Source organism: Lipotes vexillifer, unplaced genomic scaffold (genome assembly GCF_000442215.2).
Source record: "Lipotes vexillifer unplaced genomic scaffold, Lipotes_vexillifer_v1.1 scaffold474, whole genome shotgun sequence".
NCBI lineage: Eukaryota > Metazoa > Chordata > Mammalia > Artiodactyla > Lipotidae > Lipotes > Lipotes vexillifer.
Genome location: NW_006772385.1, coordinates 32,032 through 47,659, shown reverse-complemented (window position 1 = coordinate 47,659; position 15,628 = coordinate 32,032). Strand labels below are relative to the sequence as shown.

Below are 15,628 nucleotides of genomic sequence, written 5' to 3'. Positions count from 1 at the left end.
TACACGAGATTCCTTCACAGGCTCTGAGCTCCTGGAGCACAGACCCCATGCTGATTTTTTGCCTTCTAGGTCCTAGCACAGCACACAGCACAGGGCAGGAGGCTCAGGAAAGACACACTCTATTAGCTGACTGACTGTATGTAACCCATCTTCTCTCCTTTGTCTTCTGTCTACAATCCACATAGTAACAACCCTTCTCTCAATGTCTCCCACCTGTGCATGTGGGAAAGTCACTTAACCTCTCCAAGCCTTACTACCATCATCTCTAAAAAGGTAGATTAAAGTATCCACCCACTTCACAAGGTTGCTGAAGTAAAATGAGTTAATGCTTTGTAAGCAGTGAAGCAACACATATAAATGTATATGCTTTTCAGTACATTAATAGATAATAAAATCAATTTAGTGGGTCTTAACCATCATTTTTGTTGGTACTAAAATAGAACAGAATGGAATGAAAAATACCAGGGTGCACTGCAAATAAGGGTAAGAAGTGTTTGGTGAAGATTTTTGTTTCAGTTGTGCCTGGGTGTGTGTATGTATGCATGTATGTGTATATGCACGTATGTGTATACTGAGTCTCAACAGAAAGGTATTTTTTACTGTGGGTCATGGTAAAAATCATTTGAAAGCCACTGATATACAAAGAAGACTAGGGCCTGAGAGGAGGGAAAGAGAGGGGAAAGAGGAGGCCAGGGAGATTGAGGAGGGGCTAAGTCATCGCAGTAACACTATTCAAGGAGAAGATGTACAAAAAGACACATACACCCCAATGTTCATTGCAGCACTACTTACAATAGCCAAGTCACAGAAGCAACCCAAATGTCTATCGACAGACGAACGGATAAAGAAGACGTGGTACATATATACAATGGAATACTACTCAGCCATAAAAAAGAATGGCATAATGCCATTTGCAGCACCATGAACGGACCTAGAGATTATCATTCTAAGTGAGGTCAGACAGAGAAAGACAAATATCACAGGATATCACTTATATGTGCAATTTAAAATATGACACAAATAAACTTATTTACAAAACAGAAACAGACTCACAGACATAGAAAACAAACTTATGGTACCAAAGGGGGAAAGGGGGTGGAGAGGGATAGATTTGGAGTTTAGGATGAGCAGATACAAACCACCATGTATCAAACAGATAAACAACAAGGTCCCACTGTATAGCACAGGGAACTATATTCAATATCTTATAATAACCAATAAGGGAAAAGAATATGAAAAAGATTATATATGGGGCTTCCCTGGTGGCGCAGTGGTTGAGAGTCCGCCTGCCGATGCAGGGGACACGGGTTCGTGCCCCGGTCCAGGAAGATCCCACATGCCGCGGAGCGGCTGGGCCCGTGAGCCATGACCGCTGAGCCTGCGCATCCGGAGCCTGTGCTCCGCAACGGGAGAGGCCACAACAGTGAGAGGCCCGCGTACCGCAAAAAAAAAAAAAAAAAAAAAAGAAAGAAAAAGATTACATATGTATGTGTGTGTATATAACAATCACTTTTCTGTACACCAGAAACTAACACAGAATTGTTAATCAACTATACTTCAATTAAAAAAAAAAAGACGACTTGGTGACACTGCTAGACATTTAAACAGACATTAAACAGACATTTAAACAACTGCTAACATAATCTTCACCATTTTCATCAGGTTATTCCTTTGGTCAAAAATGTCCACTGATTCTTCTCAAATCCATTCCTACAGCTTAGAAAACTATCATTGGACTGTGTTCCTAACTCAGCTCTTCTGTCCGGGACAAATTTCTTTCCCCTCATCTCATCTCTGACACTTCTGCTGAGTTGGAGAGCCCTTTCCTTAACTACTCTACCCCTCGCACCCTCTCCCTCCTGTAAGTGGTTACAGATGTCCTAGAAAGGGTTAGAAAGGACTGGATTTAAATCTTGCTCCTACCACTTATTAGTTGGGAACTTTGGATAGGTTATTTACTCAGTTTCCTCACCTGTAAAATGGAACAAATAAGACCAAGTTCATAGTATTATTGTCAAGATAAAAAGCTAACACATGGTGCCTGCTCAGTAAATGTTGGTTCCTTTCCTCCTTGAAACTATGATAATTTTTTCATCCTCCATTTCCTTCTAATTTTATTGCATGTAAACTAAATCTCCTACATAGGTTCTCTGAAGTCAGAAATCTAAGTGTCTGCTTCATTTGTTCTCTGTTTACCCCATTCATCGTTGTCAGCAATAACTATATTACCTGAATACAGTAAATGCTTACTAAATGTGTTTAAGTATTAGTACTGGGAATGGGGTATGGTTGTAACTCCATGTATCCTGGGTCTGGTAACACTTTTTTCTTCTGACGTTTTCCCATTATAAAATTAAAAGGGGCTCATTGAAAAAAATTAAAAGGATATCACAAACAAGAATAAAGAAAAAAATATAAAATACTCACAATCTTAGTACCCAGTAACAAATGTTAAAAATCACAATGTATTTTCCAGTCACTTCATATGTATATAAAACACACAGTGTAATATAAAATGTATTGAATAAAACACCCGCAAATTGTAGATCACATCGACAGTTCGCTGTGCTGTTTTTTGCATATAACATTGTCACAAGCCCTTTTCCCCATTATCAAATTCGATATGTTTTACCCCAGAATATAAATTCACAGTTGTTAAAATGACAATATGAATTTGCCTCTCAGATTCCAAATTTCACCCCAACAAAGGGTAATTTAAAATGAGTACATCTGGCAGTACAGGTAACTGAGTGGTTCTAGCTGTGATATTTTAATAATTTCATCCTGGAACAACTGCAAAATAATGTCACCAGGAATTAACAAGAGGACACCAAAAGAATGAAGTCAAAGGTGACCAAAAAGCTAAATTTAAAAACAGTGATGCTGATATAGATGGCATTTTTGTGGCCCATCAGCAGCTTCAATGAAACAGCAAGAAGGTAGTAACTGGATAGTAATGCATTTATTAATTTGGCCCATTTCAGAAACAAAGGAATTGTAGAGCAAAAATAAACACAAACAAAAAGGCCAAGTCTACCTTCAAATAAAGAATTACCAACAAAACGAGAAAATCTTTCATTTAGCATTTCTCAAGGGTTCTTCAGAAAATCAGCTTTCCCTGGCTCTTATGAACACTCCCGCCATCTCTCCCTGGAAAATAATATTCCCACCAGGAAAGGGAGGCATCATAAAATTCATATCTAATTACAGCACTGATAACATTTAAAGAAAATCACATAGCCCACTGATAAAAGCTGTATTAAGTACAAATAAAGCCTTCAACTTAAAATGTCTCAAGTTTTTTTTTTTTTTAACAACCTTTATATGTGCTCTCCATTACTGTCTCCAAGTTGAAGATGAGGAAATTGAGGCACTGAGGGACTAAAGCCATATCCTTTTTAGCACAAGGAGTATATGATTTTTTTTGTTCTTTCGTTTTTGAATTTTATTTATTTTTTATACAGGTTATTAGTCTTATTTTAATTTCAAAAAAAATGAAGAATTGTAAAATTCAGATTTTCAAAATTTTGTGGAAAATATAAAATTACTCCTAAATGTCTAACTGTAATTTGAGTGATAAATTACCCAGTGTCCATATTTCAGAAGCTGTTTTAATGGGGTGAAAAAACCCAGAAAAAGTAACATAATACCCCTCACCTGCTTGGACAGGAGCTCCTTGCAGAGCGTGTACAATGTAATAAACTTGCGGGCTAGTGAGCGTGCATCCACAAAACCTTCAGCAACTAACAGGATTTCACAGATTAGCTCGATGTCAGGGGCCACCATGGCACAGGGTCTACAAAGTAAATATGAAATTTTGTTTTAAAATGCAATAAGGTAATAAGTACAAATTGCTGAAACCCCGTGATTAATGTGTACCAACATTCAAACCATTCCCAAGCAGGTCACAATTCCCTCTGTCAATCATACCTAACAAGACCCTTCACTTCAACTAAAAAATGCCCAGGAGTTATTAGACACATAGAAAAAGGTTGAAAATCTGCAAATGTCAGAAGCACGGGTGTAGGAGGTGAAGGGAAATCTGCGGGTACAATCGGTAAACTTCCATTGTAAGTTGTCACTGCACAAACATGAGTGATGTTCTGTGCTTAGAGGCCAGCCTTTATCTGTGGCCAGTGCTGTGCTGGTGAACAGTTAACAACTGGCTCTCCAAAAAATAATGTTTGCTGACTTCCATGGAATCAATTCCTCCACCATGGCTGATTTCAATCTACCAACACGGTATCACTAAACTTGCAGCTGGCACGAGATGTGAGGTTGTACACCACCATACAGACACAATAGACCCAAGTACCCTAAGAGCAAGTACCCTAAGACACAAGTACCCTAAGAGCAAGTACCCTAAGACACAAGTATTGATAAACTAATTAGGAAATCATGAGTTTGAATGCTTATCACCTTTGTCTTTAATAGATGTTAATCAGAAGTTTATATAATTTGGTTTTTTATTAGTACCTGTGCTTTACAGCCACCTCACAAAATTCACGAAAAGTTAACCATCAGCTCCTGGGCTTCCCTGGTGGCGCAGTGGTTAAGAATCCACCTGCCAATGCAGGGGACACGGGTCCGAGCCCTGGTCCGGGAAGATCCCACATGCTGCGGAGCAACTAAGCCCGTTGCCAGAGCTACAGAGCCTGAGTGCCACAACTACTGAAGCCTGCACGCCTAGAGCCCATGCTCCACAACGAGAGAAGCCACTGCGATGAGAAGCCCACATACCGCAGTGAAGAGTAGCTCCCACTCGTTGCAACTAGAGAAAGCCCACGTGCAGCAATGAAGACCTAACACAGCCATAAATAAATTAATTAATAAATTAAAAAAATTAAACAACAACAAAAAGTTAACCATCAGCGCTTTCAAGCTCATACCAGCCATCTCCAACACTGCCTGTGGCCAGCTTTGTTAGACATTTAAGCTGAAAATTTATCAAAACATAACTTTCAAATTCCCTTCCTTTTGGAGGGAGACTTCCAAAAAGTTCTCGCAGGACAATTACCATTAAAAGCAACATTTGAGGGCTTCCCTGGTGGTGCAGTGGTTGAGAGTCCGCCTGCCGATGCAGGGGACATGGGTTCGTGCCCTGGTCCGGGAAGATCCCACATGCCGCGGAGCGGCTGGGCCCGTGAGCCATGGCCGCGGAGCCTGCACGTCCGGAGCCTGTGCTCCGCAACGGGAGAGGCCACAACAGCGAGAGGCCGGTGTACCGCAAAAAAAAAAAAAAAGCAACATTTGAAAAAATTCCACTCAACTGAAGTCCAGTGCAAAGAAGGAGCCAGAGTAAATAAGTAAAGAAGCCTGTCATTTTAGACCTTTCCAGTAATATCTACCCATCTGTTTTTTGTAAATATTATCACAGTCTACTGCAAGCCTATCTAATTTTTTTTTTTTTTTTTTTTTTGCGGTACGCGGGCCTCTCACTGCTGTGGCCTCTCCCGTTGCGGAGCACAGGCTCCAGACGCGCAGGCTCAGCGGCCATGGTTCACTGGCCCAGCTGCTCAGCGGCATGTGGGATCCTCCCGGACCGGGGCACGAACCCGCGTCCCCTGCATCGGCAGGTGGACTCTCAACCACTGTGCCACCAGGGAAGCCCGAGCCTATCTAATTTTTCATCCTAAACATTCCTGAGTCTCTGGATCTATGTTATTGACTGCTTCTACCTAAAGTAGCCTCACATTTTTTTCCCACAGTTTTTTATGTAAATAGGGGAGGGAAAAGGCTAGCATATTTACTTCATTGGTACTTCCACTAACACGGACAACTGATATTCAATGAGTATTCCTCATACCATAAGGGATGCTAAAAGCTTTTCAGTCACTCTCACTCAGTTCTCTCAACTCTTTGACGTGGCTACTCTTGTTATCTGTACTGTATTGAGATGCAGACTAAGGTTCTGAGCAGTACAAGCACACAGCTGAGGCCACATGGTGGGGGTCATGATACTCTCAAGGCTCAGGCATGCTGCTTCCGCTCATGAACACTACTTTCATCACCCAGTTGTCCTTCAAACTTTGCTGACACCAGTCCTGACCCCCATACACAAATGAGTCTGCACTTACTTAAACCAAATTTATGAAAACTTCACAAAATAATTCCCAATTTTAAGACCCAAATGAAAACATGTATTGATGCAAGATGAACCGTATACAAATGTAAAAGTACTGCAGAGATGTACAATTTTCAAATGAAAATATTCTATAATCATTACATTTATTTCTAGGATAGTTATTCTCTAGAATGTTTTTTTCAAGGAAAATGGACATTATAAAATTGCTATGCTAGAGAGAAAGCTATTTTATGAGGAAAGGAAGCTGTTCACTAAAAGCTGCTAGAACAATTGACTCTAACGGAAAAGAATTCTGTTTAAATACTCATTTCATGCTACTTACCAAAATAAGCCCTTAACAGATGAAGTACACGTGAAAAGTCATAATATAAAAATTAAAAGAAAATACAAATGAAATATGCTTAAACATCTAGATGGACAGACAAGCAAATTTTAAGCTTAAAAGAACTGAAAGACATCACCCTAAAAACTACAGAGGTTCTTACATTATATGTGAAGTAGCATATTATTTTGAAGGTAGACTGTGAACAAAGACACATATTGTAAACACGAAAGAACTCTTAAAAAGTAAAACTGATAAGCCTCTAGCTCATCAAGGAAACAAAGGGAGAGAAGACACAAATTACCCTTACCAGACATGGATTTCAAGACATCACCAGAGATAATAAGAGAATATTATGAACAAATTAATGCCAATAAATTCAACAATTTAGATAACAGAGAAATTCCTTAAATGATGCAAATCATCACAACTAATTGAAGAAAAAAAATCTGGAAAATCTCTGTATCTATTAATTTAATTGATCACTAAAAAGATTCCCACAAAGAAAAATCTAAGCCCAAATGGGTGAATGGCTTCACTGATTAATTCTATCAAATATTTAGGGGGTAAATAATACCAATCCTACACAAACTCTGAACAAAATAGAGAAGGGAATGTATGTCAAGTCATTCATGCGGTCAGCATTACCCTGATGCCAAAACCAGACGAAGATATGACAAGAAAGGACACTACAGAGCAATATCCCTCATGACATCAATTTTAAAATCCTCAACAAAATAGTACCATATTGAATCCAACAATACATATAAAATAATATCTCCTGACCAAGTGGAGCTTATCCCAGGAATACAACATTGAAGAATTGTTTAGCATTTGAATAATCAACGAGTACAGTTTAGCACATTAACAAAAAGAAGGGGGGGATCTATATAAAACCTATTAAAAAAAAAAAACTTCTAAAAGAAACACAGTTGAAAAATTTTGCAACCTGGGGCGAGTCAAGCGTTCTTAAATAGGGTATTTTTAAAAACCGTGAAACAAATTGATAAATAATATTTTATTGAATTTAAAACTTTTATCTTTGATGGGCACCATTAAGAAAATGAAAAGGCAAGCCACAAATTGAGAGAAAAATATTTGCAATATGTGTATTTAACAAAGAAACTGTATGCAAAGGGCTTCCCTGGTGGCGCAGCGGTTGAGAGTCCGCCTGCCGATGCAGGGGACACGGGTTCATGCCCCGGTCCGGGAAGATCCCACATGCCGCGGAGCAGCTGGGCCCGTGAGCCATGGCCGCTGAGCCTGCGCTCAGCAACGGGAGAGACCACAACAGTGAGAGGCCCACGTATCGCAAAAAAAAAACAAAAGAAGCAACTGTATACAGAATACAGTACTTTACAAAAGAGGGTATGGGAATGGCCAGTAAGTTAAATGTAAAGATGTTCAACATTATTTACCATTGTAGAAATGCAAGCTAAACCCACAATGACATACCACTACCTATCAGATTCGCTAAAACTAAAAAGACTGACGATACCAAGTTTTGACAAGAATGTAGAGCAGCAGAAATTTTCATACATTGGTGGTTTAGGGGGTAAATTGGTACAGCCATCTTGGAAAACGGATTGGCAGCTTCTAATAAAGTCGAACGTACACCTGCCATGTGACTTAGCAATTCCATTCATAGATATCTACCCCAAAGAAAACATATATTCACAGAAAGACTGTACATGAATGTTCATAGCAGCTTTATTCATAACAGCCCCAAACTGGAAACAATGTCCATCAACTAGTGAATGGATAAATTGTAGTATGTCTCTCCAACAGAATGCTCATCAGCAACAAAAAGGAACAAACTCGTGATATGCTGGACAACTCAGGTGAATCCCCAAACCACAATGTTCAAGGGAAGCAGACAACACAAACAGGTACATACGGTAGGGTTTCGTTTACAGGAACTCTAGAAAAGGCAAATTTAACCTCGAGTCACAGAAAGGACGTCAGTGATGTGAGGGCTTAACTTCAAAGAGGCACAAGAGAATGTCTGGGGGTGTCAGAAACATTCCATATCTTGATTGTGGTAGTGTTTTCACCAACTGGATACTTAAGTGGGTGCATTTTATTACATGAAATTACACCTGAACAAAGTTGATTTAAATCAGAATAGGTTTGTATACAACAGTACAAGTTCTCTGACAGACTGCTAATAAGCATATAAACTGTCAGAGTACATTTGGAAAGCAGATCATCGATAAAGATTTTAATCAGTCACCAAATAATTCTACATGTAGGAATCTATTTTGGGTAATAACCTGAAATAAGGATAACACTTCATGTGAAGGGATGTTTACAGCTGGCTACTTTATGATCATAAAAAACTGACAAGAAAAACACAAGCCCTCCATGTCAGACAACAGGGAATGGTTAAGAAAATTATGGATGAGCCCTGGGAGAGACCATTTTGGAGCTACAAAAAATGGTATTTCCAAAGAATTTTCAATAATATGACAAACTACTTATGTCAACGTATTAAATGAGAACTAAGTGAAAATCTAACCTAATATCTTAACCTCATAAAACAGGAATTATAAGAGACTAGATAAAAATACAACAATCATTATTTCTGGGTGGTAAAGTGGTAACTTTTTCTTTATTCGTTTCTGTATTTTCCAAATATTCTGTAGTTTGTGAAGATTATATTTATAATAAAAACATCATTACAAAAGAGCTAGTATTAAATGTTCAAATGTACTACGTAAATTTTAAGGAATGATTTTCAGTCCTGGTTTCATATTTCAAAAGAATTAATTTATCATGGTGAAAGTTCTCTCTATAAAGGGATCCCAAAGATATAATAAGGGGTTTTCCACAGAAATTCCCAAGTAAAAACAAATCATTTAACAGTGCGAACCAGCAACGTTAGGTGACATGAGTGCTCCAGATGCTAACCCACAAAGCATAACACTTGCCTGAAAAGAGCTTTGAGATTTTCCGGTAATTCGGTTCGACCAGCATATCCTGGGTTCAGAGTAATAAATATTCCAACTGATGGCTTCAGTGTGATAGCTTCCCCAAGAAATACAAATCTACCAGAAAAAGAATGTTGATGGAATTAAATGTGTTCACTGAATATGAATGCACATTGACAAATGCAAACCAGTGCAAAATGCAAATTATTATTAGGAAGCTGTTTATGCTGTGTAATTTTCTTTAAAATTCATAAGCATACATATTTTGAAGAATGTTTATTAAAAATACACGCCCTTCCCCCAAAGGAATTACAAGTATGGCAAGTATTCTTTGTGTTTTAGCATGGCTGCAGTATGCTAGAATATAAAAATGAGGATTTGACTACTTTAACAGTTAATGAAAGGTGATGCCATTTTTGCCTTCAACATGGGCTGCAGTTTCTTGAATGTGATACGGTACAGATGCAGAATGTCCGTGCTAAGAGGAGAAAGGGACTCCTTGTTCTGTTGTTATATTGTCCATTTGCTCACCCTCCATCTCTCCTTCCCTCCCATTTAGTCAACAAATATCTACTGACCACCACTGAGAGGTAGATTAGTGTGGTGCTTGTGACAGCTAGCTCTGGGGCCAGACTGGGAGCATTCAGAGACCAGCTATATCACTTTATGCATATTCCATTCCCTCATCTAATAAAAAAGAAAAAGCATGGAGGATAATAATATTACCTACCTTATTGGATTACATGAGGATTAAAAGAGATTATGTATATAAATGGCTAAGAGTACAGTGCCTAGGGCCTGGTAAATACTCAACAGATGTTAGCTATGACTATGGCTACTGTCATGACTTGAAGGTATTGGAGAAGCAGTGAAGGATTTTCAGAAAGCTTTGAAAGGGCCATTAGCCTGTCGATGGCCAGGGCAATGGAATGGTAAAGGGCCGTAGGAGCCAAACTGAAGGACATGTGGAAGGAAACTTCCAAATGGAGGGAAATGAGACAAACAGAAGGCTTTCTCCTGTTGAGAAAGGGGAGGGCTAAAGCGGTTAAGGAGCTGGGCCTCCAACACGGACTAGGGAGGGAAAAGAGACAGCCACAGTTTTTAGGACTAAGAGTTTCTTAGATGCTTGACAATGAAGATTGTGTTTAGTCAAGGTAAGAATGGAGAAATCTTCATTCTCAGAGTATCAGGCTGGGGAAGGCAAACAGGCCTGGCAGGTGGCTAGGGCAGCAGGGTAGCTGAGCACTCTTCCATTAACAGAGCAGGGACAGTCATAAGCCAGAGGCATGGACCTCAAGGGGGCAGAGCCAGCAAGATGCTGGAAAGCTTTGTGGGTGAGGCAGCATCCCATCTCTTAAATCCTTGAGTGGAAAGAGAATGTAATAAAACTCATGAACTCATGAAGGAGCCTAACAGTTTGCACATAGGCTAGCATGACGACGAACAGGTACAACTCACATACGTGCAGACATGGAGACTGCTGAGAAGCATGGTTGGAAATTTTCAGAAATCCTTGCATTGATCAGTTATCTCAATCTCCGTAAGAAAGGATGGCCTCAAAGGCACCTGGGTTACATCAAATAAGAAGATTTTGACTAAAAGCTAAATCAAATATGTCTGGGGATCAAAGGCAAAGAATCTAACTTCTGTAACATGACATTAGATCAGGGGCAGTTAAGGCGGCAGACATCTGGTCACAGGAAACTGGTTTCCCAAAGCCATGCGGTGGAAGGACTGAGAATGTTTCTAGAAGGTAGAAATATCCAGATGTATCTACAATAACTGCAAACTTCTGTAATAGGTTCACAGTTTGAAAGGGCTGGATGATCTTCCCCTGATGGGAGACTGACATGTTCTTATGGATAAGACAGCTAACTGAGCAGAACACCCTAAGAAATGGGAGTCAATGGGTAGGCCAGATACATGAGATTTCACTGTATACAAAAATGTTACAAAGAAAACCACAACCGGGTATTATAATACTGATTTCTCAAATGAAGCCGTCAAACCCTAAGCACCCAGTTTTGTCTTTCAGAGTGTGGCACCAAGTTGGGAAGCGATTAGGTTCTAGCTCCATCTGGAAAGGTTTTGGCCCGAATAACTGGAATAATGTGGGGGTGTATTCTACTGGGACAGGACAACTAACAAAGCAAGCGTTAGTGGAAAGACCAGGATTTCGACTTTGGCTATATTAAATATGAGAGGCCAATGAGACATCAAATGGAGCCTTCAGATGCCCTAAGACAATTGCTGACATTGTATATGTAAGTCTAGATATCACAGAAAGGAGGTCTGGGCAGCTGGTAGCCAGCACCATCAATATGGTATTGAAAGCCACATGACTAAATGAAATGACCAAGGGAACAAGTATAGATAGAGAAAAGAAGACACCTGGAGATTGAGGCCTGTGACATCCAACATTAATAGGTCAGGAAATAATAATAAAAAATATTAGCTAACACTGACATGGTGCTATGTGTCAGGCACTTGCCCAAGCGTTCTGCATTTCATTCTCACTGTAATCCATAAGGTGGGTACTGCAATTCTCCCCATTTTATAGATGAGAAGAAATCAGCAAAGGAGCAGCCCTGAGGGTGGGAGAAAACCGGGAGGATGTAGAGTGCTGGAACCGATGTGAAGAAAGCGTGTCACGCAGAAGGGAGGCAGTGACTGTGTCAAATGCTGCCAGAAGGTCAAGTAAGATCAGGACTGAGAATTGATAACTGGATTTCGTGTTGTAGAGGGTGCTTATTCTTCCACTGATTAAAGTATGTGATACACCTTTGTTGTAATGAACACTTAAACAACACGGCTAAAACACAGGAGGTTATTCAAAATAATTCTTCACAATTAACCAGTCTCTCATTTTATCCATCTCCTGGGACAGGGAGAGGCAGCTGGAGACTGCGAAGATGAGGTCTCCTGCATTGCTCTAAGGTTCTGTTTCTACTTGTAAAAACAGGAAGAGGCTACATGCCACTCACCTCTCCTTCCTGTTTCTGATGGCATCGTGTATCATCTTCACTTGTACGGCCACCACGGAGAGAACTTCCACAGAAATTCTATTGAACTCGTCAAAGCAGCCCCAAGCTCCTGTCTGCACCAATCCCTTATAGATATTTCCTATGGACTTAATGATGGAGTGAGGCATTAAGAATGCAACAGAAAAGGGTTTTTAGCTATTAGTTTGACTCATCCCAGGTCAGGAATAATATTGTTAGGATGTATCATTTTATAACTAACTTACTTTGTAGTCCATTTGCTCTGAACAGTTGAATACATAAACCACCATGCCCAGGGCACGGCCAAGATCTTTGGTGGTTTGTTTTCCCTGTACCAGCCGGGCCAGCGGGAGCCCCACTCATGGTGAGATGAAGTGACTGAGTTAAAGTAATGTAACACCTTTAAGCAAAAGAAAACACAAATTACGATCTTCTATGAGATTCCTAGAAGATGTGAGGGACAATCCAATATTTTTTAAAGTTTAAGAAGTCACGGTCTAAGAATCTGGTTGTAACACAAAATACTGACACATCTCTGATTCGTTCATGGTAAGAGTCAGGATAATATCAAATTTAATTTTAGGTTGGCTGTTTAAAAGTAATGGAGAAGAATGTACTGCTTTATTTGTCTCATTTCCTAAGAGCTGCATATTTGAATACAAATGACACTTAATTTGCAATGCTCTTGAATTTCTGATATTTCTAGGTAAACATTATTAATATGGCAGACATCTCAAACTATTGTTTATAAAAGAAAAATAGATACCTTGGATGATGAATGAATGAAACACTAACTTCATTAAACTGCTATTTACTAAATACATTAAGAGATGAGATATGTAAACATAAATAGAGTATGCAAATAATATATACCTATTTCACTGTAAAAAGCAAATATAACAAAGACGTAACAATTTATTACGTTAAAATGTATTCAGGAATTCATTTTGAACGTGTCGCTACGTGTGTTTAGATTATGATAATACTTATTTTTGCAGGAAAGATTCAGAGGTTCTTAGACTGAGGAAAATTACACAAAGACAGAATTTAATACTTGTAAAAGAAGGAAAACTAATAAACGGTGAGGACCTAACGTGAGGTTTCTGCAGACTCATGAATTATTTTTGTCTTAGTACAGACAGTGGATCTAGTGGGAAGACACACACACGGAAGACCCAGGACTAGTGTCTACTCTGCCACTCATCAGATAATCTTAAATTACATTTCTGACATCAACATGCCTCAGTTTTCTCCTCCATGAAATGAGGTTTATCGTAGGACTTAAGCCAACCCAACACGGTGCCCAAGTGGTAACGGCAATGGACTGCTAAGAAGGCCAAAGGTAAATGCCTTAAAAAATTCAAAGTACTATGCAGATAGAAGCAATTACTTATGGAAATGGAGAGTGTTTCTATATTTTACAGCCATCACGTTTCAGAGCATCTCACAATGAATATGAAATTGAAAGACCCCTGGACTAGGAATTATAGCACTTTTTATGGTGCAGACTATCCCCTATTAATCTTTTCTTGTGCTTCCAAGTTTTGCCTGACATATGACCACCTATATGCTGCAGACTACGTTTCCTCCCTGTCTTCCAGCCAGGAGCAGTCAAGTGACCAAGCTCCAGCCAACATGCTATGTACTGAAATGAGTGTGCTAACCCTGGGATGCCTCCTTTGAGATGTTTTCCCCTTTCCCACTGGCTGAAACAAATGTGCAAACCACATGTAGCATGTCGGCCACCCAGAAGCCTATACAGCTGGACCATCCTCCTCGGGAATGTCACACAACTGAGACCCCAGCTGCCATGTTATCAAAGGACTTATATTCTGGGTCTCTCTGGAACAGCAGCTTCAAGCCAATCCACCTGTGTTCCAGCCCAAATCTCTCAAATGCAAGCTTGGCTGACTTGGTTCTCTGAACCTGCCCACATAGGGGAGAAGGAAATGCTCTCTGTCTAGTCTACCACACAAGGGGAAGGTCGGCATCAAACAAGACATAGTGAAAGTGTTTGAAAGGCAGCACTGTGTTAATGTAAACAATTAGTAAACAATCCAAAGAATGAAATGGGAAAGAAATGTACATAGTGCGAACATCTTATACAGCCCTATTCACTCTGTAAAAGGAACATTCAACTTCCTTTTAACTTCCAAATAAACCACATAGTGATCTTTAGATTAAAAAGTTAATAAGCTATTGGCCTCACACAGCGGTAATTTTTAAAAATGCCTCTTCCCCATTTCTCCTGTACGCTGTGCTTCCCCCCACCGCCTTCTTTATGTGCAAGGGCACGTATACAGCAGACTCTGGCATTTGCAGTTTTGACTCTTCAAGCGATTTTGTCAAGCTACAAAGTTTAATCTCTCACCCTGAAAGCAGTACATAAATTAACTAATTAAGATAGTGAACAATGACTTTTAGTTAGAGACGAGTTAAAGGGAACTGAATTAGAGAAACAATTGCAGAAGCCAGACGATTTATCAAGGACAACATCACGAGCGGATTCGTGTGTGCAAGAAAGATCACAAAGCTAGTGAGGGAAATCCATCAGCCTCCCAGGGCCACCACTACCCAGCTCGACAGACAGACTTGCAACCGTCTGCCCTTCCATTCCCATGTAAAGTATACAGCATCGTGGTTACTGGATAACGGGGAACACACACATGATCTTGAGGTGTGATTTCTCTTTCATGAATACCAAGGACTAAATATGCTTTCTCCCACCAAATAATTCAGCAGAGGTTGGAATACGAACAAAGAATCTCACATCAATGTGACGTATCCTTACCTCTACAACATTCTGACCGTGTGTATCTATTAACTTGGAGTCAAGTGGCAATGAACGTTTAAGAATCCCTTGCTCCCTTGACAGGCTTGAGCCACACTGGGCTCTGTGTCTACCCCTTGAACCTGCCAAGCTCCTTTCCGTCTTAGAAACTTTGTACTTGTCTTTGCCTGTAACTTTCTGGCCCAGGATGTTTGCTTGGCTGGTTCCTTGTTATCATTTGGGTCTTGGCTCAAATGTCCTCTCATACAATCTATAGCAGGCTCTCCCTTCAAGACGCTTTCTAACCTATCATCCTGTTTTATTTTTGTCACACCATATATTACCACCTAACACAACTTTGTTAATTTGTTTACTGTTCCTCTTCATTCCCAGCCACTCACACACCACACTCCCCTAGAAAGTGTGCTCTGAGAGAGCAGGAACCCTACCTGCTTGACACTGGGACAGTTCTCAGCACAGTGCTTCAGACGTACTGTATCTGATAAATCATTTCTGTTC

The 15,628-nt window shown here is 39.8% G+C and overlaps 1 protein-coding gene across 1 annotated transcript in view; it reads right to left on the bottom strand.

The window, feature by feature from the left end:
- DNAH11 (dynein axonemal heavy chain 11) overlaps positions 1-15,628 on the bottom strand; it is a 213,524-nt gene that overhangs the window by 178,253 nt on the left and 19,643 nt on the right. The window contains 5 exon segments of the mRNA XM_007472188.1: positions 3,658-3,796; positions 9,338-9,454; positions 12,322-12,467; positions 12,585-12,660; positions 12,662-12,739. Of these exon segments, the coding sequence (XP_007472250.1) occupies positions 3,658-3,796; positions 9,338-9,454; positions 12,322-12,467; positions 12,585-12,660; positions 12,662-12,739 (556 nt within the window).